The sequence below is a fragment of the Berghia stephanieae genome, chromosome 4 (assembly GCF_034508935.2).
Source record: "Berghia stephanieae isolate SIO BIC M18660-M18661 chromosome 4, UCSD_Bste_1.3, whole genome shotgun sequence".
In the NCBI taxonomy this organism is placed as follows: Eukaryota; Metazoa; Mollusca; class Gastropoda; order Nudibranchia; family Aeolidiidae; genus Berghia; species Berghia stephanieae.
In genome coordinates, this window is record NC_088363.1 from 51,518,554 (window position 1) to 51,544,392 (window position 25,839).

The 25,839-nt window shown below is 33.6% G+C and overlaps 1 protein-coding gene across 2 annotated transcripts in view; it reads right to left on the bottom strand.

Moving 5' to 3' along the window:
• LOC144970782 (phosphopentomutase-like) overlaps positions 1–24,520 on the bottom strand; it is a 28,871-nt gene extending 4,351 nt beyond the window's left edge. Inside the window, exons 1-19 of one of the 2 annotated variants that reach the window (XM_078910791.1) lie at positions 24,368–24,520; positions 23,330–23,482; positions 21,838–21,937; positions 21,172–21,239; positions 19,456–19,544; positions 18,305–18,389; positions 17,742–17,825; positions 16,891–16,914; positions 16,397–16,569; positions 14,518–14,641; positions 13,791–13,856; positions 13,307–13,404; positions 12,489–12,580; positions 11,238–11,320; positions 8,810–8,903; positions 7,066–7,195; positions 4,217–4,319; positions 2,541–2,627; positions 731–864 (exon numbers count right to left, since the gene is read on the bottom strand). In XM_078910791.1, the coding sequence (XP_078766917.1) occupies positions 731–864; positions 2,541–2,627; positions 4,217–4,319; positions 7,066–7,195; positions 8,810–8,903; positions 11,238–11,320; positions 12,489–12,580; positions 13,307–13,404; positions 13,791–13,856; positions 14,518–14,641; positions 16,397–16,569; positions 16,891–16,914; positions 17,742–17,825; positions 18,305–18,389; positions 19,456–19,544; positions 21,172–21,239; positions 21,838–21,937; positions 23,330–23,416 (1,721 nt within the window). In that variant the 5' untranslated portion in view covers positions 23,417–23,482; positions 24,368–24,520. The remainder of the gene's footprint in view (positions 1–730; positions 865–2,540; positions 2,628–4,216; positions 4,320–7,065; positions 7,196–8,809; positions 8,904–11,237; positions 11,321–12,488; positions 12,581–13,306; positions 13,405–13,790; positions 13,857–14,517; positions 14,642–16,396; positions 16,570–16,890; positions 16,915–17,741; positions 17,826–18,304; positions 18,390–19,455; positions 19,545–21,171; positions 21,240–21,837; positions 21,938–23,329; positions 23,483–24,367) is intronic. The other variant, XM_078910792.1, reaches the window with a different exon arrangement.
• Between the last annotated feature and the right edge of the window lie 1,319 nt (positions 24,521–25,839).

Genomic DNA, 25,839 nt, shown 5'->3' on the forward strand with positions numbered 1-25,839 from the left:
ATTAACTGACAAGTTGGAATGATAATATACCTAGCTGACTAGTTTGTTTTGTCTTTGACGCGACAAACAAAATTTTTCGTTATTTTTTAAAGTCTGTACTCAAATAAAAACACTGATTTTTTCGAGGCACGAAATAAAAACTTAAATTTTTTTTTTTTTTTTGTTGGATCTGACTTTTGACATTACGAATTCTATTTTTACTTTTAATTATTATTTTAAAAAAAAATAATTTAAATGTCAAAACACTAAACAGAATATATTGAGCAAAGTTATACTGTTGGAAATCTGACAATAGTCGGAAGATTTACAGGCCTGAACAGAAATAAAACATAAACTGCACAAAATATAAGCACACACACAAAATCATAAAAATGCTCACACAACTTCTCTTTTAAGCACAGAAATTTTTTTATGGTAATTTGGCTGATCACTATGCAAAATTTAAAGAAGGAAAATATAAATGATATAACTCTCTCCCTGCATTCTCCAATCGAATCTCTCAACTGTATGAACCAGAAATATCTTCAGTACACACCTGCTAATCCAAGCAATCAGCTGTTTAGATCCTTAACACTGGTCACAGGACTTTAACATGAGCTACTTTAAGAATAATTCATATTGCACGTGAAATAGTATTCCCACCAATAGCTATGTCCAAAAGTTGAACTGGAGAGTTAGCAAACTAAGGTATATATGGCCTGAACTACAGAAGAAGTCAAGTTAGACCTACCCTGTTTCTAGATTGGGCCTATGTTCCACATAATATTTAATCTTGGGTTCCGTTCCACTCGTTCTAAGGGTAGCCACACAGCCATTAGCAAACTTGAAAGTTATCATTTGACTTGAGGAACTGGTGGGAAGAACCTGTATCAGGATGCAAATGGAACTATGATAAACTTTGTTTTTATAAGTTTAATAGCACTTTCTGTAGACAGTGCAAGCTGGTAATTGGAGCACGGCTTTAGAGAATTAGTCACTAAATAAGAACAATCTGACAGTGCCAGAATTTTTGCTATATAAATTTTTCTGGTTGATCAGAATGATTTCAGACCTTCCAAATGTTGTAAAAAAATTTTTTTTCTAACCTAAAAATTAAAAATATAATCATCCTTTTTGTGATTACCAATAATGGAATCATCCCATGCCTTCAAATGAACAAATAAGTCTGTTAATTAATAATGAAATCAAGCCTTGTACTTTATCTGTCATTTCTAAACCAAAAAGACGGGAAGGTGATGGGATACTAAAAAGATCCAAATTTAAATTGTTTCATCAAACAGCAAACAGAGAGAGAGAGATTCTAGACCAATCTATTCAAACGTCCAGTCGGAGATCACCAGCAGGATGTTCCACACAGACATAATAAAATAAATCTCTGTCAAAAAACTTAAGAGGAATGTCTCACTAAATTTAAAAAAAACAAACAAAAAAACAAACAATAAAAAAGACCCTCAAAATCTTCATCAACATTTTTTGGGCTTTTTATTTTGTTTTTTGTTTTTTTCCCTCTTTCTTATTAATCAAGACCGGATAATGAAATATATAAAATATGTCTTTATCATCAAACAAGAGCTTGCTGAAGACAATTTTGGTAAATATTTTATAAACCCATACCCATATTTTAAAAAAGAGCAATTAGATTTCAAACGACGAAGAAAAAAAAAAATCTTCAATGGTTTAATTTCTTCCAACTTAAATTCTCTTAAATTTTTGATCTGGTTATAATTGTTTAACCCATCCTATATAAAAAAAAAATTCTTTCACAATTCTAAAAAATCCCATCCAAGTCGTGCTTTTTAATTAATATTATTTTTTAAGTTATTTTATTTAGGTACTTCAATAATATGTGAACAAAGGTCCAATAGGGAACAAAAGTATGATGTCAAAATACTGGTTCAAATCTCCTTGGTGGTGTGAAAGTGGATATATACATTGGAGGACTGGATACATATATTGTGCAACCGATCCTCTAATTTCAGAGAGATGGCATCATATTTTCTAGCCTAAATAAATGATGGTAATCAATAAAGTTCATCCATCCTCGCCCTTTTATGCCCCATAATGATAAGAATCTTCCTATACATCCTGCTACCAAAATAGTTATGCCATCTTATTCATTGTTTACGCATTGCATTGTCTGGAGGACTGGTTATACACTTTCGACCAGAAGAGAGAAAGGTGTGACGTCAAGACGTCTGCATCCTTCGGTGAGAATGGTAGTATAAGAGTTTGTCTTGAACTCATGACCTCAAGAAGTCGGAATAGGAACTCAGAAAAGACACTTTTTTTTTGAGTGGTGGATGACGTCGACTGAATAGCGTCCCTCTCACGGCCAGGCAAAGTTGTCATATCGGTAAGGTCGTGGGTTAGAGCCCCCATCGCCCCAAAATGTATATTCTCTAGTGTCTTCTGGCACTTTTCTACTCACTTCATTTTCTGTTAGTACGCTGATGTCAAGTTAAGAAAAATTTGAAGCCCCCTCCTCTAGAAAAGTAATATTTATTTTCACTTTTCAATCTCATAGACAGAAATTGACTCACCGGTTTTTTGTCAGCAGTTTCACTGTCATAACCAACAGTCAGATCCCTTACGTGAGCTATCTGGTATTTACCACATTTGCTAGGATACTGGTCATAAGATTAGAGAATATGAGAATAAGAAAAAATGAAAACAAAAAACATAACTATTGATTGCAATAACAACAACATCAACAATAAAATTAATAATAATAATAATAATAATAATAATAATAATAATAATAATAATAATAATAATAATAATGATGATGATGATGATGATGATGATGATGATCGATTGCTGTTGAGCTTTTTATTTTGACCTTTTTAAAAAATATATATTTACAAGGTATGTTTCAAAATTAAGTGTCCCTGTCGCCCTGCACTCACAATATTATGAGTAACCTCATTCTGGTATCAAATGAAACTTTATTCAGTTACTTATTCAACATAAGAAATGTTAAGTTCCACATACTTATACATTCGGTGTACCCAATGGTCAAAGATGGTGACCAGTGGTTGTTTGTCCAAGGCCATGAGTGCATTCCTCATCGTCTCTTGAATCTGGTCCTCATCTTCAAATTGTTGACCTCGCATCATTTCTTTCACCTCAGGGAAGAGATGGAAGTCGCATGTGGCAAGATCAGGTGAATAGGGCGAGTGTTCCACCAATTCCCTCAAGGAGCCCTTGAGAAGCTTATTCACAACTCTTGACTTATTTTTGCTCTTCCATCGACAAATGGGGCGCCTGCTTTGTGAACAAACTTGCCAAGAAGAGTTGAACAATTGATGACAACCCATATTCGTAGAGTGAGAAGGTTGCATGTTTTGCTCTGCCATTTTCCTTTGATTATGCTTGGACAAGGAACTAAAGTACAACAGACTTGCCATGCCACAGCTCTATGACACAAAAACCGATAGACTTGAAATTTGCCATCAAGATTTCTTAGATATGACATCATATTGTCTCGAATTTTACTAGTTCTAGGTTGCTTATTAGTGAACTTATAGACGAGGGAAACTTAATTCTGAAACATTTCGTAGCACAAAATCCATTAAATGTGCGTCAAGTCCTTTAAAAGGGACTCCAAGTCAACAGCAATAGTTAACAAATAGGTCTATACAGAATGAGATATGAAGATAAATAGAATTTTTTTTTGTTTGTTTGTTGCTTTAGGTCTCTTCCAACACAATTGAGGTTATATGAGAGACCGCTGAAACAAAAAAACAAGCAATCTAACAAAAATAGTACAAATGTCAATCAAAATCATAACCTAAAGATATCATAAGCTAAATTATAAATAACCAAGAACAAACAGGCAGAGGATTTACAGGAAAAAAAATATCCCCTGTCAAAAATACAATCACAAACCAAAGAAGCAGGATAGGCTAGTAAAGAGAAGAAGAAACGACATCACTATCGGATCGTACACCCATGCGAACATCATAGGTATATGATTCAAGGGTGATGCTCCCATCCAACCATAAATAGAATTAATTGAGTATCAATCAGGTATTTCTATAGATCTGTAATTTTTTAATGGCATGAGAATCAAAATCACAGTTTAGTTCAAAGCAATTAAAGAAGAAAATAAACTTAACTGAGAGAAGAGAATGTAGTTTGTTAGACTAGAAAACGAAATCCTCAAATTTAGTAATCTTGACATAATTCCAAATTGAGTCAATGGGTGAGAAATTACCTTTCCATCTCCTTCGTAGTTTCTTAGTCTGTCAAACATAGACTTAATAGTGTCTGCATCGTGGCACAGATAGTATGAGTTACTGCTGAGATGGTAGCCATACCTAAAAAGAAGTGAAAATGAAACTAATTAATATTTAACTTTAACCCATAGAGGCCCGGTGTTTACTAAAAAAAATTCCCCTGAGGCCCAGTGTAAGGGGCATAACTCTTAACAAAAAAATACCAACACAAAGTTAAAAAATTATTAAACGAGAACCAAATGACATAAAATTATAATTTTAATTCCTTTTTATAGCCAGATAAATTTGCTTTCGAATGATATATAACATGACATGTTTTGATTTCAATAAATTGGGAAAAAAAATATTAAAAAAAAAAAAATCATTTTTTTGAGGGTTTTTTTGTTGATTTTTTTGTGCATTTCTGTTATTGTGAGTGTCAATGTCCCTATTTCTTGATAAATATTTCGTGATAAGTATTGAAGCACAACTCGTCACACAGATGGGTGTTGCATCTGGCGCATCCAAATACAGTTTCTGGTCTTTTTCCAGAAGGGGTTCAAACATTCTTCTTGCGACACATGAAGCAGCCCTTTTTGCGGCCGGGAAGTCGAACGCGCCTGTGATCCGTGTGGGTTGCATTGAAGGCTGCTGCATGGGGTCCTGTCTCTGGGACTGCTCTCCTTGGGCTTGCCCCTTGCATAAGGGATCTGGCCACTTCAACATGGAATTGGAAATGGCTTAATGGCTTTGTATTGTCAGGTCGCGGCATGCTTTTATAGACGATGTAGCCGTTGAGTAAGGCAACTTCCACCAAAAACCAAAAACAACTACGCCACCACTTGTAGCTCTTTCGCCCCACGGAGTAGTATGTTCTCAGCAGGTCTGAGAGATCCACACCAGCCATGTTGTCGTTGTACTTCAGCACTGGGACAGGATTGTCCTTGTCTAAAAGACCGTCCTTAGTCCTGCGATCGGCCGATCCCATCGCCGGCGAAGCATTCGAAGAAATCATACACACGGGTCTCTTGTCCTTCCAAAAGCAGGCGACAATGTTTCCCACCTGCCTCATTCTGCACTCGCCTTCCCTCACCTTTCCTTTCAATTTTAGATCATTTGGCCAATGCTTACGGTTTGACCGAATTGTCCCGCACGAATAAGTGTCCTTGTCCAGTAGATCCTTGACCAGTCGAACTGAACTGAAAAAATTGTCAAAGTACACATGACGGCGCTGATAAAGGAACCTTGAAACAAGAGTTGTGACAACATCGTAGCCAAGTCCATAAGCTGATGGTCTTTCATTTTTTCCGGTGTAAAATGAAAAGTCGGAGAGATATCCATTTTTAGAGTCACAACAACACCACACTTTCACTCCCCACGGGTGGGGCTTTCCTTTCAAGTATTGTTTGAAGTAGAGCCTTCCCTTGAAGGGTATCATGGCCTCATCAACACTCAAACACTCGCCTGGATGGTAGTATGTCTGGCAGGCTGTCAACACGGAATTGATTACTGGCCGAATCTTGTGGAGCGGATCGTGGCCGAGCTCGTTACGCGGTATATAGGTTGTCCGGTCAGCCAAATGAAAATACCGGGAAATGTCCATGTAGCGGTTGCGAGACATAACGTCTGCAACAGCCGGTACATGCAGTAGGGGATCCGATGACCAATATAGTCGGAAAGAGGGGAGTTTTTTTATTCCAAACATCATGTTGATGTAGAGATAATGCGAAATCTCCTCTCTCTTGACACGTTTGAAAGTCAGCGGCGCTCCACACTGCGTCGCATACAGATTTGTTTGCTCTTCAGCCAGAGTAAACAGTTCATCGTCGAAGTACAGCTTGAAAAACTCGATTGGTGATGAATCGTATGTGAGGTTCAGAACACTCATATTGGGACCAGATCGATCTGTAAAAAGTTCCACATCAATTTCTCGAAGTGTTGAACTCCAAGGAAACTCGTTCCCCGCACCCCCATTCCCGTCATTTTCGTCAATCTCGGACTCCGATTCAGTGTCCGAATCACCTTGATCGGGTGCTAACGCCTCGTCTTGTCCATCCCCACCATCGTTTACATCTTCTCTTTCTAGTTCGATATCGCTTTCATTTCCAAAATCCTCTTCATCGTCTACACCACTCTCCAAAACATCATTTCTAGCGCCACGCAACAAACTCGTGAGGTACGGGAATGCCATTTTTCTGAATTCGATTACTCACTTGCTATCAACGATATAAACGTGCGGTAAAAAGGAAACGGAAATAGAACGATCGCATTACGTTTACGATGTTTCCGGTTTAGAATAAAACGAAGTGATTCGTTGCAATAACAAAGTAAACATGATCCGTTTTTTCTCGGGGGCCGCGGGCGATGACGGGCGATGCGGGCCTCAACGGTCGCGGGCAACTCCAGGGGAAGCGGGCCTCTATGGGTTAAATGAAACATTTATGTAGTAACTTTAATGAAACATTTATGTAGATGTACTTTTTTTTAGTGTCCGTTTTTAATCGTGCAATTTTATATTATATTTTAACTTTTTATTGTTATAATAATAATAATAATAATAATAATAATAATTGCAATAATAATAATAATAATAATAATAATAATAATAATAATAATAATAACAATAATAACAATAATAATAATAATAATAACACTAATAATTCTTCTTCTTTTTCCTCCTCCTCCTCCGTCTTCTTATCATTATTGTTAATATTATGATCATCATCTTCAATATTATTACAACAACAACGACAACAATAACAACAACACAATAACAATCATCATCATAAAAATAATAGTAATATAAACATCAACAATAATAAATATAATAATGATTGTAGCCAATGACCTTTTATAGATAATATCCAGCTGTTTAGACAGGTTAGAGTTAGATGAATATAAATGATTGGCCAATTCACACAGAACTGCAGCTGCAGATAGACCATCTTTGTCAAGTGCTCCTGTACCACACATGAAACCTGGCAGTAAAAAAAAATAAAAATAATAAAAATATAAAATAAAAACAATAGTTAAAATGTTATCGCTTTAAACTTTAAAAATATGGTTATTCAATGAATAACAAATATTTACCTTCTTTGCCCAACCACACTCCTCCCTTTCCCACCTTCCAAAAAGAAAAAGAGAGAGAGAGAACTCCCCCCCCCCCCTCCTCTCCCCCCTCTTGAAAAATATGGACATATAGGAAATATAACATCAATAGAAATATTTAATATGAAGCTTTTCCCATTTATGAAAGCTATTTTAACCAATAACAGATGGGACAAAGTCACCAATAAACTGAAATGTTTGAAATTTATTTCTACCTTTTATCATTGTTAGCAAAATCTCGAAAATCTAAAAGAGCTGATTATCGTGCAACTCCTTAATGGAAAAAAAATGTATTCCTACATATAAACTTATTTCAAATCTGTGTATAGAAGAGATTCCTATTTCCTTGGGGTAATGAATGCTCATCTCCCTCCCCGAATTGAATGGATCCATCATTCAATTCCGTTAACAAGTTTTATTGCCTAAACACTCTTATGTTCCTTCACTAAGCTTAATTTTCTGAAGTCCAACTTGAATGGACATGGAATATTTATGCTCCAATGCGCATTCATATGAACATGAGTGATACACCAAAATGTGTTGAAACTGATGCAGATCAATGAGATATTGTTTGTTTTTGTTTTTCAATGTTTTACAGTGCTTGTGACACATTTAGGTCATCTCAGCGCCAGTAAAAAGGGTAAAGAATGGTTCTTGTTTGATTTTTTAAAAGGGTTTTACCATGCTTGCAACAAATTTAGTTCATATCAGCACCAGTTAAAAGGAAGAAAATGGGATAGTAAAAAGCTCTAGAATAACAATTAAAGCACCCAAGAGTAAGTAAGACAAAGGGGAATTAGTTCAAATAGGGAACAGATGAAGATTCCAAGAGCACACCATAAGTGTACTTAGAGATCACCTAAATGTCTCATCCAGACACAAACACGTCCCCGCCAAGAGGAACACACTCAAGTGTTTATAAATCACACATATGTAAAACAAAAAATAATACAGTGCATAACAGATAGATGATTTACAAGACAAAAATATCATCTCCTAAAACTCTTAATTTACATTTGACTGTTTCCTTCACAGCCAGGGTATCCGGCCAGGGCCAGGACAAAACCCAAGTGATCTCATTACAGGACAAGGACAGAAAGCAAGTTGAAAAAGATATAGGGGTATAGAAGATACAGTAAGTGACCTCCCTGCCCACTATGGAAGGTCAGGAACCCCACTCAGTCATAAGGTTTTGGTGTATCCACAAGAAATGAAAACCACAGATATGCCGTTTTTCGACAGAAATGACAATGGCTCCTGAGTGAAGTTAGTCAAAATAGACTAATTATACTAATTAACCATTACAATCATGACAAAAAATTTTTAAATAAAAATGAACTGGTAAAAGATGAAAATGATGTAAATTAAATTAAATGATCTGTAAATTTACAGAAGCCTATCTGTTCATAGTTGAAGTTCTGAATGTAATTTTGTTTTAATGGCCATAATAGCCTCGAGGTGTGACTTTCCCAATCTAAACTCACCAATGGCTTCTTCAAAGGCAAAAAGGACTTGTTTTCCTTCCTTCAGGAGTGAATCGGTTATATTTCCCATCCACTTGAAACCTGTCAGAGTTTCCTGTCATTAGAAATGTCATACATATGAGAATTATGTGAAGAATAATATCTAATCAATCAAGATCACAAAGAAAAGTAAAAGAAGCTATGGAGAATTATGTATTTTGAAAAATGTATGCAAAAATGACTCAGTACTATGCTGCCGTGAATGACAAAACCCCATTGTGATCAGAATGATACCCTGCATCTACTCACAAAATCTTAAAAGACAATTCTTAAAATTAAGAAATTTAAAAAAACCCCAAAAACAGCTATTTCTATCAGCTGACGCAACAACAAAACCACATATATGCCAGTGAAAGGCTGAAAAATCACAAAACTAATCGGTGAGTCTGAAAATGAGAGTTGCCAGTTAGACTCGATGCCGACCTGTTTACTGAAGCAGTCAGTGATGATCTATCACAAATATAATCAAAGTGACACTAGGCTGCTAGAAGCTGTGGACTGTAAAAAGTAATAAACAAAAATGAATATAACAGCTTCAAAAAAAGAACAAAATACCAAAAACGGAACGTTTTGGGCTCAAAACCCTTCTTCAGTCAACAACAAAAAACAATCAAGACATAAATACATTACAAATTCCAGATAGATGACAGAGATAATATAATCAATAACTCTTTAGAACAAGGAATATTCCCTAAAGAATACCAAACCGCCATTGTTAAGCCTCTCTTAAAAAAGCAAGGGCTCGATGCGAATTTCCAACTTACCGTATATTTCGAAGTTAATGGAAAAGTTGTTCTCCAACAATTAACTGAACACCCAGCTTCTGATTTATCAAAAGTCATCGATAAAGGAGGCACAACCATGTTAAATTTGCTCAACCTGTCAGCCGCATTTGACACCATAGGCCATGAAATCCTCCTCATGCGACTACAAAACAATTTTGGTATCCGAGGAACAGCACTCAACTGATTCAGAACCTATCTTATGAGGTGACACCAACAAATTCTGATTGGAAACTCGTACTCTGATAGTTGACCTCTTCCCTATGGCTTGCCCTAGGGCTCCGTTCTTGGACCAGTACTTTTTGTGCTTTATACATCACCACTGGGAGATATCATTCATTCGAATGATCTTGAACACCATTGTTATGCCAACGACATCCAGATCTATGACACCAACCATCAATCACCATTTGACAGGAAAATTGAACACTGTTAAAACTGCATTAGTGAAGTGAACGTATGGATGGGGTAGAATAAATTACAATTGAATGCAGATAAAACTGAGGTGTTAATAATTGGGAACAAGAATAAAATTAATCAAATTAATCAAACTTTTTTGGAGATAAATGAAATCGATAAATGAAATCAAAGTGCCTTTTGTCAATAAAGTTAGGAATCTTGGGATCATGTTTGATTCAGACCTTTCAATGAATGAACAAATATGTCAATTAAAGAAGAAATTATTTGTAGATATGAAAAAGTTTAGTTCTATACGATATTTTATAACAAAGGATGCTTGTCAAAAATTTATATCTGCATTAGCTTTTTCAAAATTAGATTATTTTAACTCTTTACTTTCTGGTACATCAAGTACAAATATTCGTTCTCTCAATTCAAAACAATTCAGCATGCTTGGTAATGAAAAAGAAGTGCCAAGATGAAGCAGCATCTCTCATGGTGGACTTACACTGGCTGCCTGTGAGAGAATGTACAGAATATAAAGTAGCAACATTTTTAAATGTCTAGATAACAGCGCCATTTTTTATCTGACAGAGGTCATTGAGATATTTGAACTGCAAAGATGTCTTCGTTCCTCTTATGATTCAAAAAGTCTAAAGATACCTAAAACTAGACTTAAAGGGAGAGAAAAGCTTTGCTTGGTCCGGCCCTAGAATTTGGAATAAATTGCCTTTAGAAATAAGAGAATCAACAGCCCTAGAAACATTCAAAAAGAAACTGAAAAATCTTATTTGGTCATGTTTCGGTGAGCAGCTACTCCAATGAATGATAAATGACTTATTATTTTTTGTGTGTGACTGTGTGTGTGCACGCACACGCTTATGTGCGTGTAAGTGTTTGTGAGTGGAATCGTGGTGTGCATATGTGTATTGATATTTTTTATATAATATGTACATGACATTGTAACGCGCCCAGAGTCTGCATTATATAGTGGGAAAAGTTGTGCTTGACAAATGTGCACTATTATTAAATATTGCTATTATTATTGTTATCATTATTATTATTATCATTATTATTAAGCATCTTTCAGATAAATCTTAAATTTTTTAAAAATTGTCAATCTATTCCACCACTGAAACAAATGACAAATCTAAGAAGCAATGATGAAATTTGAATGCATTTAATACACATATGCTTTTCTCACTCACCACAAACTTCAGGCCTTCTTTGGCAGCTATGGTCTCAAGGATCTTGGAGGACACAGTGCTGGCTATCAGATACACATCTTCCACTGAGATCAGATTACATGATAAAACATGATCAATGAACAAAGGAAGCCCAGAACTCGACAAGATCGATAACTAAATTCTTTTAAAGGAATTTTAAAAGGAATAATTTTATAAACCACAATTTTTGTCTATTAAACAAGATCTCAAATAAACAAAATCTTCCTGTCTCACTATAATTACTTTTCACCTCTGAAAAAAAAAAAGAATGAAATTTGGCTGTTAAGTGTTCCTTTTTAAATAACCACATGAACTTGTTGTTTTTGTTTTTAAGGGTTTTACGGCGCTTGCAACACATTTAGGTCATATCAGCGCCAGTAAAAAGGAAGAAAATGGGATAGTAAAAAGTTCTAGAATTACAATTAAAGCACCCAAGACAAAGTAAGACATAGGGGAACTGGGAACAAATAGGGATCAGATGTAGATTCCAAGAGCATACCACCAATGCACTTAGTTTGAGATCACCTATAAGTCTCATCCAGACACAAGCACAAAATCCAACAAAGAGGAATACACTCAAATGCTTGCATTATACATTAAAAATAACAAATATAATAACACATAACAGAGAGATGATTTACAAGATAAAAAATATCATCTCCCAAAACAATAACTATGCATTTGACTGTTTCCCTCCCAGTCAAGGACTCCGGCCAGGGTCGGGACAAAACCGAGCAATCTCACACCAAGATAAAGACAGAAAGCAAGTTGGAAAACAGATATAAGGGGATAGAAGACACGGTAAGTACCTCCCTGCCCACTGTGGAGGTAGGGAACCCCACCCAGAACCACATGAACTGAAAAGGGAATAACAGACGTGCATTGTGATAATTGCAGAGTGAAATCCTTTAAGTTTCTGTCAAAACGTTATATGGAAAATAAGGAGATGAATGCATAGATCTGCTTATTAAGAAGGAACATTCGTAGTAAATGGTATAAGAAATTAGATAATTCAATATTTTGTCAGTAAAGTCGGTCATCAATACAGAATTGCAAAGCTTTCTGTTTGTATGTTTTTTTTAACAGCAGGAAGATCTGGAAGCAGTAGTTTCTAGATTATAAATCCAAATGGTTCTTTCAAAAGCAGTACAAAATAAAGGTGAAGAAGTGCAAAGATAATTTATTCATATCAAAAACAAATATTGTTTTTAAATGACTGCTTTTAATTCTTACAATTGTGCTTTGGGTGCTTCTCTCTCCACGCTGTCCATAACCACCATCCAATCAATGCTGCTATCTCGTTGCCAGTAAATACTCTCCATCCACTGACATGAAAATTGATGAGAGTATCATAATATAAATCATTATTTGATGAATTGTCATACAAGCACTCTACATTTATGTAAACGCTACATCATTATAATAGAGAATAAATAGAAAGATCATGGACATAAAAATGGATGAATGCAAAATTGGTACAAAATCTCAAAAAAATTTTTTTTTAAAATATGTTTCATCCGAAAAACCTCCTCATAATGAAATCAGCACTTTCTTGGTTAACTTTCATTTGTCCCAAGAAGTCATTCTCTTAAATCTCACCACTAACTGGACAAATGCAATTAAAACAAATGTAACTTCAAACAAAACATTTTTTGCTATTAAAATTATACAAAATAATAAAGAAAAAAAAATCATTAAAAAATTATAGAGGTAAGCAATAATGTACATAATTTATATTTTTTTCATCAAAACACTGCTTAGATTTTGTCATAAATTAACAATATGATCAGCCTTTGGCAAAGGGTATGAATTTAAAGCATTACTTCTACCAGACAACCATATCATTCCTGTTTCATATAAATTGACAATTTTAGTTGATATGTGAATCAGTGTCGTTGTGCGGATAAACAAAGATATCAGATGACCATGTTCAATAGCATTTTCTTAAATTGGTATTCATTTGTTATCTTTTTTTAAACACAAGTTTTGAAAAAAGAATAATAGATAAATAAATAAATAAATAATAAATTTGTAAAGGGTTCTCCATTTACCTTTCAAGTTTTTCTGCAATCGCCAATCTGTCAGCATCAGGATCATTTGCGATAATAACAGGACTCGTATGTTTGTCAGCTGTCTCCATAGCAAGTTTCTAATAATAATAATAATAATAATAATAATAATAATAATAATAATAATAATAATAATAATAAAAAGACCGATAAATTCAATATTTTCAAAAAGTATAAATAGAACATTATTCAAAGTCTTTTTTTTTTTCCTATTCCTAAAAATCATGTATAAAAATAAAGACCAAACTTCAAAATAAGACGAATGAATTCAGCTATATGTATTGTCATGATTTTCAGATTTCAACCATTGCCTGCCTATAGAAAAAGTTTCAGTGAATAAAATTAGCTAATAAAACATGTCAATAAAGATATCACCTAACCCTAAAAATGAAAAAAAAAAATTAAAAATGAAAACACATGTAAAAACAAACGATATTGTAAAGAAGAAGAATTTCCTAGAACTTACTAAAGCACCCTCTCCTTCCTCAGGATTTGGATATCGGACAGTGGGGAAATCAGGATCAGGCTGAACCTGTAACACACATTTAAATCATTGTATTTCTTATCTACAGGGAAACTTCTCAATCTATTGGTCTGACACTATTATTTTGAGTCCCATCACCTCTAGACTGGCATTTTTTTTATCAGAAAATCCAGATTCTAAAAAATGAATTTACTTTAATTTATTTTAAAATATTTTTTTATGATCTAGGCTACCATATTCTTTTTTCTCGATAGTAGCAATTTGATTAAACTTCCACAATATAATCTGGACTTACAACTCAATTTTCAGCATCTCGTTTATTCAAGTACGAAATCTTTATGATGCATGATGTTACACATATAATTGCGAAACAGTACTAATTGGACACAATAAGATGAGGATAAAGAGAGAGAGGGAAGGGGTGGGTAGGGAGAGAGAGAGAAAGAGAGAGAGAGAGAGAGAGAGAGAGAGAGGAGAGAGAGAGAGAGAGAGAGAGAGAGAGAGAGAGAGAGAGAGAGAGAGAGAGAGAGAGAGAGAGAGAGAGAGAGAGAGAGAGAGAGAGAGAGAGAGAGAGAGAGAGAGAGACTTTAGCAAAGCCGAATATTTTGTTAATAATGATGTTTCTGCTGCAGATTATATTGCTGAAATTGATAATGTTGATGATGGAGATGAATGTTTAAAATAATAATGAATGAAGTTTATAACTGACCTGCTCAACCACAGGAATCGGTTCCAAAAATTTAAATGCTTTCATGACATACTTGACAAACTCATAGCCAACACCGTGCATGGCAGTGTATGTGAAGCGAATTGGGCATTTCTCATTCTTTTCCCTATATAAAAAACAAAAACAAAAAAAGAACATCCAAAAAAAACAAAAACAAAGTGGTTATTGCTTTGTGATTTATTTTTTTTCATAGCATCATCCTGTCTAGACATTATATGTTTATATTTCTGGGAGTTTTACAGCACTTGCAACACTTATAGGTCATATTAGTGCAATGATACAGAAGATGATATAAATAAAGAGTTTGTCTGCCTTTTTCATCACCCAAGATAATGAGTTTGTCTGCCCTTTTAACCACCCAAGATAATGAGTTTGTCTGCCCTTTTAAGCACCCAAGATAAAGTAAGTCAAATGGGGAAGGTTTGTTATTTTCTTTAATTTTTAAATTTTTTTTTTTTTTTTTTTTACTAATTATGAAACGGCCAAAAATCTTGCATATATTGCAATCAAAACTTAATCTGTATTAGTATTTCCTTATTTGCTCCAATAACCAAAGTTTTATGATGATATACAGGGATATATTGGCTTCCTGTGGAGAAAAGAGTTGCCTATAAGATTTGTGCTGTTGTCTACAAATCCACTAACAGTCCCTCTTATTTTAAAGACCTTCTAAGCATCTATGTCTCCAATAGAAACTCGAGGTCAAGCAATGACCAATCAATCCTTGTCAAAGATAAGACCTTGCGTAAAGTAGGTGAGCAATCTTTTCAAATTTTGGCCCTCCATTTTTGGAACTCTCTCCAATCACATGTGAGATGCTCGGATTCATTGACAACTTTCAAATCTCACTTAAAGTTTTATCTTTTTACATCGTAAGTTGCTATACTATTATCATGTTTTGTTGTTAAATTGAATTTGTATCACTTTTCCATCAACACTTGTCTTATTGTAATATGTTTTGTTTTATATCAATGTAAAGCGCTTAGAGCCTGTGGCAACGGGGTGAAGCGCTTTATAAATGCCATATATTATTATTATAATAATTTTGGCAAAGATTTATGCAATGTGCTGTAAAAAATGATTTGTATTAATACCTAAGTGTACAAGTATATCTGTCAAATAAGATAGCTAGATGCATATCCTGAGCTCATCAATTATTGTTGTAATGAAGTACAATTCTGTTGCAACAGTGAGGCCTTAAAAATTGGGTTATTGGAGCAAATAAGGAAATACTAATACAGATTAAAGTTTTGATTGCAATATATGCAACATTTTTGGCCGTTTCATAATTAGTAAAAAAAAAAATTAAAAATTAAAAATTTTAAAATGAAAGAAAATAACAAAATTGCCAAAGATATTTTTGGTTTATAATTTACCTGCACTAAAAGTGAAAAATAAAGAGAACAAAAAAAAAAATGAAAAAAAAATAATAAAAAAATGTAGAGTTCTGTTCCCTTGACAATCAATATGTGTTTCTCAAACTATATTTTAAAATGTTTATCTAACCACAGGCACATTTTTCTTTTCGTTAGAGCAGCTACACTCGAGTAATTACATTATGTATAAATTACTAATTAACTACTTATAACTGGGCTGAAATTAAAATTAGAAAAAAAAAATCATCTCACATAATGAATTAGAAAAAAATAAGAAGAGAGGATTTTAAATTCATGTATATACATTTGTGAGGATGAACCCCAAACAGATCTTAGACAAAACCACATTGGCTCATTTCAGGACGAAGACAGAAAAAAAATATGTTGAATGCAGGAATAACAGATAGAAGATACATCACATTGATCGTTCAGCCCTAAGAGGAGGTCAATTCTCATTAAACAAACTATCAGCTTAGTCCAAGTACCTTAGATAGCACAGAGACTGGACCTGTGCATTATATCGTTGAATGATCTCATCCATGGGGTCTCGGACAAGCTCCTCATTGTCCTTAAGGTTCTCAATATCCCACACACCGTCCCATGGTTCCAAGTTGTCAACAATTGCCTTACTGATGCCCTTGTCATGGGGACTGATAATCTAGAAAGAACAAATTTGAAAATCATGGACAATAATATCAACGACAATATTACATATTACACCCTTTGATAAAACTGTAAGCTTCTTCCTCGAGGAGGTTGCATATTCCTGTGCAACAGCAGAATCTCATTTCTCAAGAATAAATAAAAAGTTGGTAAAAGAGTGAATTAATGAACAAATCACAAATTTTTCGTTCTATTTTGATGCACCAGATACCTCATTTAGTGGTGTATAGTGCATATATGTCCCAATGTATAGCCTATAACTGGGCATGTAAAATTTAGCAATAAAATAAAATAGTTGCCAAATTTACATACTTACTTGAGCGCCATTATTCCAGTAAACCTAGTGGAAACGAGAGATAGAAAGAAATCGATTAAACAGAAAATAGATAATTAGTTAATTAAAGGTAATCTCTATAATAAACAAATTCAAACTATTCTGTCTCTTAGTGTATTCTGTTTCTTAGTGTCAAGATAACAGGTAACATTACTTTAAAGTTAAACGAATTCTTAATCCATCATTTTTTTTCTCGCCAAATTTCCAGACTCAAAGGGGATGGGTTTTACTTACATAAAGTTTGAACAACATTGTAATGTTCTTATCATACAAATGGCGAAAATGAACATCGATAAAATCAAATCCAAGTCAAAGACAAAATATATTGCTTTTAATTATTTAATAAATTCCACATCTCACCCAGTGAACCATAGAAATTTGAATCCTTAAAAATATGATCAAGATTCCAAAAACTTATGTTTTGTAAAGTTTAAGGAACTTCACTGACTAACTGCAAAGGAAGCAGTTGATTAACTAAAGTCTATGAGTTGGACTGTAAATTTAAGATTTTGAGTCGGTTTGTCTACAACACAATACCGAATTGTAATCATTTTCACCCCAAGTTGCATTTGGTTTCTGCTCTTTTAGTGAAAATGGTTAATAGATTTGGATGGATTAGGGGACAAATAATGATTTCAAAGAGGTTCAATTTTGTCGTCCAAGCTTAAAGTGAGTGCCATAGATTTGCAATAGTCAGAGACCTTTAGATTCCAGGGTTAAGAAAAAATATCCCTGCACTTCAAGTCGATTCAACTCGTGATCTGTTACAAATAACTATCCACTCATCTTACCTTAGAGTAAGTGATGTTAAGCATAAGTAATCATTAACTCACTTTGTATCCATTATCTTCTTTAGGATTGTGACTGGCTGTGATCATTACACCCCCTGCAGCTGAATAAAGACGAACTGCATACGCCTGTGGAGGAATCGTAAAAGTAGAGGTTGGAGGTTCAAAGTAATAGCTATGAATTCCTAGGTAAAAGTGATTTTTTTTGTTTAAGTCACAATAAATGAAATACTAAGAGGTGCTGAGTAATCGACAAGTTTGCATTATACTAGCTTGTGTTTTCATTGCATTGCAGGACAGTGAGGGATAATCTAAACTATTCTAGATTAGCCTTGCATTTGGGGGGGTCATAGAGATTGAATCCTATTTAAAAGTTTAATGGCACTCATGATTTTTTTATTTTATCCCAATGTCTTGGTATGATAGCAGATTAAAAGTAAAAGATTACAGTTTAAGAATCATCTGTGCTTACAATGATTAAAGGTCACAAGTGGCAAAGATATAGTAAGAATAAGAGAAAGTTCAAATGAAGATATTTAAATGCCTGAGATTATTTTAAAAATTTTAGAGATCTTATATTTTATTGATCACAAATCTTTAAAACCTACCACATAGGGAGTAGGACATAGACGAGGAAACAGGTACACTGGAATGCCAGCTTTGATGAAAATGTTTGCTGTGATTTTGGACCATCTGTCATTAAAGAAGGGAATATAATACAATTTTTAAAAAAAGCAAAACAATAAATCTTAATTGGATTATCTGAATTTTTAAAAATGTTGCGAGTCACAACCCTTCCATTTTAAAGAGAAAAGCTAACAATGAAATAGCAAATCTTTAAAAAATAATAACATAGCAGCCAACTTTTCAAAGAGCTAAAATGGGACACCCTAACACAAAGTACTGTCATGACCCAGAATAGTAGTATGTTTGGACTATTAAGTAACATCATCTCAAGGTAGAGCTTTTTCTGTTCCTTGTTCTAATTTGCTATTCAAAAAAAAAGCATAATCCTGGGACATACAAGGGGAATTTCCATATGCATAAACAGCCCAATATTTTTTCTTTAAGTTTTTCTCAGATTGTTAAGTCTGATTTTATCAGGACAGGTGGGTGCTCTGTAATAATAACAATGTTATTGGTAGTGTGGATTTTATGTGCACAGAAACTAATAAAATACCCTATAGTTATTTTTTACCCATCATTGTGGGAGAAATTCTGATAAGAATCCCTTTCAATTGATATGGGACATACAGGGCCATATGAGCTACGGTGCAGTGTCATCATGAATTACAGAAGATCACAAAGTACAATGAGTGTGACGTGAATTCACTGATTTCCCATAGTGAGACAAAAATAGTAACTAAGAAATCCTCAAATCTTAATAATAATACTTTATTCTCTCATCCTTTCGGAAATTCTTTATACAAACGTGATATGATAAAAATCCTATAAATAATCGTAACTATATCTCAAAGCAGGAATTAGCAGGGGGGGGGGGGGGGGAATGAACAGTGGTAAAATGAAATGTATATGGTCTTCGGAATTAAAAAAAAAAAATGCAATAAGATTATGTTATTAGATTATGTACATTCCTGTGAGGAAAGGTATAGCAATAAATCAAGATAATATCAAGGTATGAATATCATAAGACAGTTGTGATATAACTGAAAGATGCGAGAGCTTGGGATTCTACATCAACAAATTAATAATTTTAAAAAAAAAATTAGGTAGGTAAGCTGAGGAAAGAAAGCCATACTTGAAACTGTTGTGTCTCCCATCAAATCCAACCACAACCCCTTTGTCTTTTGCATCTGGCTGACTCTCTTTTATATAGGATGCCAGACCCTATAAAGAGAAAGAAAAAAAAAAAAAAAAAGACATCTAACAGTATGGGTAAAGTACAACATGCCCTGAGTGTTATCGTGTTATGGAGAACCAGATTAGAAAATTGAGCGAAAACTAAATTTACATACAAAAAACAATACAACATTAATACAAAATAGAACTAAATACCAAAAAAAGAATAATTTGGTCTTAAAACCCTTCTCTAGTCAATAACAAAGTTTCTTTGGTATTTATCTATTGTGATCTCCATTTGATCCTTTGTATAGAGTTGTTATTTTAGCCGTGCTTTTAGCAGTTTAGTATTCAATTGTATTAAAAATAATCATAATTCGCCATTTATAATTAAAGGTGATGTAGGAATGTGTCTTCAATCTCCTTAGCAACTGCATTTAAATTCAACTTATAAATATTTTTTTGGGGATTTACACCATAAAAAAAGACAGAAACAATTGAATAAAGTGGATAAAATTGCAACTAGATATGTTACAAATCACTACTCATTCATTAGTAGTAAAATAGGTACACATATAAATATGAAACAGGATGGTCACTTCATTATCAAGTATGAGCACAGCTAAAATAACATCTCTATAACAGGAAGAAGAAGTCAATAAATATATCAATACCACATAAAGTAGCGGAAAAATGGGGAAACAGGCCATTGGGATATCAGTTTTAAAATTTCTCGTTCTGATAAAGAAATTCACATTCACTCTGTTTCCGGCTCTATTTATGGAATAACCTACCTGCTAGTAAGCATTTGATCAATATGGAGATATTCAAGATCCACTACAGACTATCAGGAAAGCAGGAAAGGTTTTTTTTTTTTTTTGGATATACAAAATAGACATTAAATATTGAGTCATTATAAAAAGCTAATTTTCAGTGCCTTGTGTTCATCCCGCCATGTTTTGAGATTGATTAGGGACTGTCTCAAGATGAGATAATACCAGCGTCAGCTGCAGTGTAGCCCCACAAAGTGATCACTTTCTTGGTCAAGATATAAACTATATGCCAACCCGAGTTTCCAGATGGAAGTACAATACTTTATCCACTTAGTCACTCATCCCCATATAATTAGTAATGATAAATAATAATAATAATAATAATAATAATAATAATAATAATAATAATAATAATAATAATAATAATAATAATAATAATAATCATAATAATAATAATAATAGGATCTTTATTGTCCATAAAGGCAATTTGTAGTTTGGTTTACAACGTCTGAAAGTACACACACTCATTTACTGGTACCAACACATATACAATTTCAAATTCAATTACAGGCCCTATTAAAGAACATACCCATTCAATTATTACATGGAAATAATTTAAAATAGATGGCTAGGCAACAAAAAATTAATGTCATGTCAATACTAATATGTACTGAAATTCATCTAAGCAATTCAATCACTTAAACAAAATACGTAAATAAAAATGTAAAATGAAATGAACAACACATATTTGGGGAAAGCCAACTGAGATATCATGAGAGATGAAATATAACTTCTACACCCAAAGGCCAATTAATCCCCCCCCCCCCCCCCCCCCCCCCCCCAAAAAAAAAAAAAAAAAAAAAAAAAGAACAGTGAAAATCAAAACAAAGACAACCACAAACCTGGGTAGTCTGAATAATTGTGAGATCATTCATCTGAGAGTTTCCAGGACCCATTTTTGTGCGAAGACCTATGGTAGGAAGAAGGAATGACAATTGAAAAAAAAAAATAATACGTTATTCTGTATATGCACAACAGTAGTGATCAGCAATACTTCTAGTGTCAGGCTTAAATGATATTCTTTTAAAGTTTAAGGAAAGCAAGTTTTAGAAACAATCATCTATATAAGACAATATTCACTTCTCATTTACTAGATTCCTATTCTTTTTGTTTACCAAACGGTAAATTGAAGACAAATGGGATCTTACTTTAGTTCTTCATTGATAAGGGATCAAAACAAATAAAATAACAAAAAAACTTTTGAGATTTTATATAGTACACAATATCCACTAAACTTTACACAGGATCCCTGACCAACAGCAACACACAACATGTAGAGCGAGACATGATGCCAGTTAGGTAATTTTACGTTTTTTTCCGACAGAGACAATACTGTTAACTGTACTAATTTTACATCTGAGTATGGTGAGAGAATGTGAGTAAAGAGCCTTTTTCTAGGACTTAATTGTGTGCTGAGTGAGGCTCAAACCCAGGACCTTCCGATTCGAAAGCAAGTGTCCTAACACAAGACCACATAGCATATTCAAGCATCTGTCTATAATACCAACCTGCAGTCCCAAATTCCATGCGATGAAGAAGTAATTTTTTCAGTTCTTCAAGTTTTTGATCAGAGACCAAACTTTTAATGGCAAGGCGTGATTTTTCATTCTGTAAAAACAAAAAATTCACAAATAAAATGGCAGGCCATTTTACCTGAACAACTAGACTGACAATGAAATACACGCATTCAAAATAAAACCCACTCAAAAACACTAAAACATCAGTCTACAAACTCAAACATCTTCAAATATTCACTTGCACCCCGCAATTTCAAAACTGGAATGCTCTTCCAGAATCATGTGTGAATACAACAGATTTATAAACATTAAAACGAAGATTATCAAAATTCTTCAGCCTAAATGCCGATAATGACTGTCACAATCAACAACTCTCTGCACCCTCGAATACAAATACTTAGAACTGAGTCGACTTTGAGTAAGATTCACAGATTGATAGCTTTTCTAATTGTAAAAATTACCAAAACACAATAATAATAACTCCATTTCACAAGGAACTAAACAAATAGTATTCACTATTTTTTATGATTTTTGAAATAGTGCTAGAAATGGCAGGTCTTTGCCTCAGTACTGAATAATTTTTAAAATTCAGGTCACATTTAGATCTTGATAATATTTACATCCATTTTATTTAACTATATATATTGGGGTATTAGGTAAGATTATTTCAATTCTTTTAGCAAGGAAATACATCGTGATTGCCGTATACAATTTATTGTAATCATTGCATTTATAACTATTAGTTCAGAGAAACTCCACTATACTATCCCTCATTATATAAGCAACCTTATTCATCGCCACTAGATGAAATAGATTTTACTACATGAACCCAAAATACAAGAAAGTACTGAGAGTGATGATCAGATTAAGTTATATTTCTAAGTTTCAAGTTTCACTCAATCTTGGTGCTTTTAGTATTTCATTTATTGATAAAATTTTCAAAATGCTGAATTAGTTATGTTTATAACCGGGTTGCATTGGAATAACAACTTTTATACTGCCACAGTGCAAAGGTTTCAAATGTGGAGAATAACAAGTTATTTTTTTTAATATATAATAATAATAATAATAATAATAATAATAATAATAATAATAATAATAATAATAATAATAATAATAAAAATAATAATAATAATAATAACAATGATAATCTTAAAGAATGCTTAAAGGATAATTTACAGGACATTGACAAATTCTAATAAGTTTTGAAAGAGACATAGGTTTCAATTGTTTATGTTAACAAAGAAAAAAAAATTATATTGGAATACAAACTAAACTGTATCCAAAGTTAGAGTGCTCATCATGATATTTGTCATTTTGTGATTATTGTGGATTCGATTAATCTCCGTCAGATCGTAATCAGTAGGGCATTTCTAGCAATAATCATGAAAAAATGGAAATAATCTTTATGCCAAATTATTCAACAATAAAGGAAAATAATTCATTTTAAAGATCACAACAGAAACGTCATTGGTGCACTAACTTTGTCCCACTTGAACCACAAGCGAATCTGCTCATCCAGTTCCTTGTCTCCAGTTGGAATCATATTTTCTGATCCGTTTTCAGCCATAGTAATAATACCAGATGCAGAATTAAGTACTATCAAAACAGAACAGAATGTGGGTCTCTGTAAGCCCTGTGAAAGATTACAACATAACAATAGTTATTAAGTGATAAAAATAATCAAGATTTAAAAAATTAACAGAACGAATCTACAAACATTATTTTTTTTAATTAAATCACAATACACTGATTTATGCAAAGCACTTTTTTTTCCTCTCCATAATTCAAGTTGTCTTAAATATGTTATCATTGATCTACTACTACTACTACTACTGGAGAATTTTTGGTACTCTTATCAGTTGTTAGTGCACTTTAGTTCTTATCGGCCTGCCTATTTCCTAATCTCAACTTCCAGGTACTTTCACTGTGACAATTTAAAACTAGGCTATCCTCCTTAACAATTTCACAAGCACACAAGAGCTGAGTAAACTGGCTGGCGAAAAGGAAGAAAGAACTTGTTGATAATTGAACATTAGAAATATATGATATCTTATATTTTACAATGCAACTGATCATACAGTGAAACTATAAATATAGAATCAGAAATGTCCTAGCTAAATGTTACTGATTATTGGTGCCAAACATATAACCATAACCCTGCGCTTATGATCATCTTCAATCTTGTAATCGAAATATTAGACGTCTATTTTATTATTATTTAATTTGATCATCATTGCCATTGTCATTCATTGCTGACAACAACGGCTTTGCTGAGGACTGAGGGTTTTCCATCTAAACAAATGTTTTGGTTTGATATTCTAGCTAGAAAATATGAGTGAATTGATTCAGATCTTAGTATCCTTGCACTTGTAAGTGGGTACGCAAATGAACAAGGAGACAATAATTAGAAATAAAGTCTTGACGTCTATTCTAACACAAACATCGGACATCGGAGTTGAAATAAAGCTGCCAAAGTCTAGTGCAATATAATATCTCTCAAATTGAAGAAGATATTTACCCAACTTTTAAATTAGTATTGGAATGCAACGGTGATGTAGCCGGATTATCTGATGAAATACACTTTAGGATTGAAGAAGACAGTTTTTTTTCACTGTTACAGTTACAGTGGATTGCAAAGCAAGCCGCACCAAAGAGACGAATCACTAGTAGCAGTTCAGCCAAGGGTTGCCAGATTATTTTTCAACAAAATGCCAGGGGAAGACTCAAAAAATGCCAAAACACTCAAAAAGATGCCAAAGTCTGTTGACTCCCACCCCCACTAAGAAAACTACTCACTTTTGATAGACAATTTACTATCATATCCTGGTGGCTTGCGTGTTTTCTTTTCTTTTTCTTTTATTTATTTTTTTTTTTTTGAATTATACTAAATTTCCTGTTGGGGTAATTATTTACCTACTGACTACTAAGTGGAGTGCTAAACCACTACACCACGGTTGGATTTTAAGAATGAAAAAGAAATGTGAAGATGTTTGTTTTTACGCGTTTAGAAATAATTAAGAAAAGGTGTCATTTGAAGTATAATATACAAGAAAAGAAAATGCCAAATGAAAATGCCAAATGCCAAATGATTTTTCTAATGCCAAACGGTTTTCAAAAATGCCAGATTTTTGGAATCTGGCATTTAAAATGCCAAACTGGCAACCCTGGTTCAGCCAGTTGCCTTGAGAGGTCATACTCAGTGCACGGGGTCAAGGTTAAAAACTACATTTTTGTATCGTTGGTAGCCTGGTTGGTTTGCTTTCGAAAAATTAAATAATTAGATACTTTAATCATTTAATTCACAAGCTTTCTTTTTAAAAAAGTAGGTCCGCTGTAAATCAATTTCTAATATTCAAAAGAGCTGCCCTCCTGTTTGGCCACTAACTGTGCGGCTATTTGGTCTTGTGGTATGACATTCACCTTAGGATCGGAGGGTCCTGAGTTCGGGCCTTGCTAGGCTCCATGCTTGAGCCATTGGAAAAGGCTCTTTACTCATATTCTCTCACCAAACTTAGGTGTAAAATGAGCACATGGTCGTTAACAAAGTTGTCTCTGTCGGAAAAAAATTGTAATATCGCCTAAAGGGCGCCATGTCTCGTTCTACATGTTAAGTGTTGCTGTTGACCAGGGCCCCTTTGTTTAGTGGATGTTGCACTATATTAAAAAAAAAAAAGAAAAGAAAAGGTGAATGAAATGCTCAAACTCAACTGCGTCGAGCTATTTATAATTAGTAGAAGTAGTAGCAGCATTAGTAGTAACTGTAGGAGTTAAAAATGATCGTTTTAAAAATCGCAATAGCCACTAAACTGTTTTTAAAAAGGGTCTTGACCAACAGCAATATGTGACATGTAGAACGAGACATGATGCCTGTTAGGCGATATTACATTTTTTTTTACAGACAGACCCAATGCTGTTAACGGCCGGGTACTCATTATATACCTGCGTACGGTGAGAGAATGTGAGTAAAGAGCCTTTTCAAAGGACTCAACT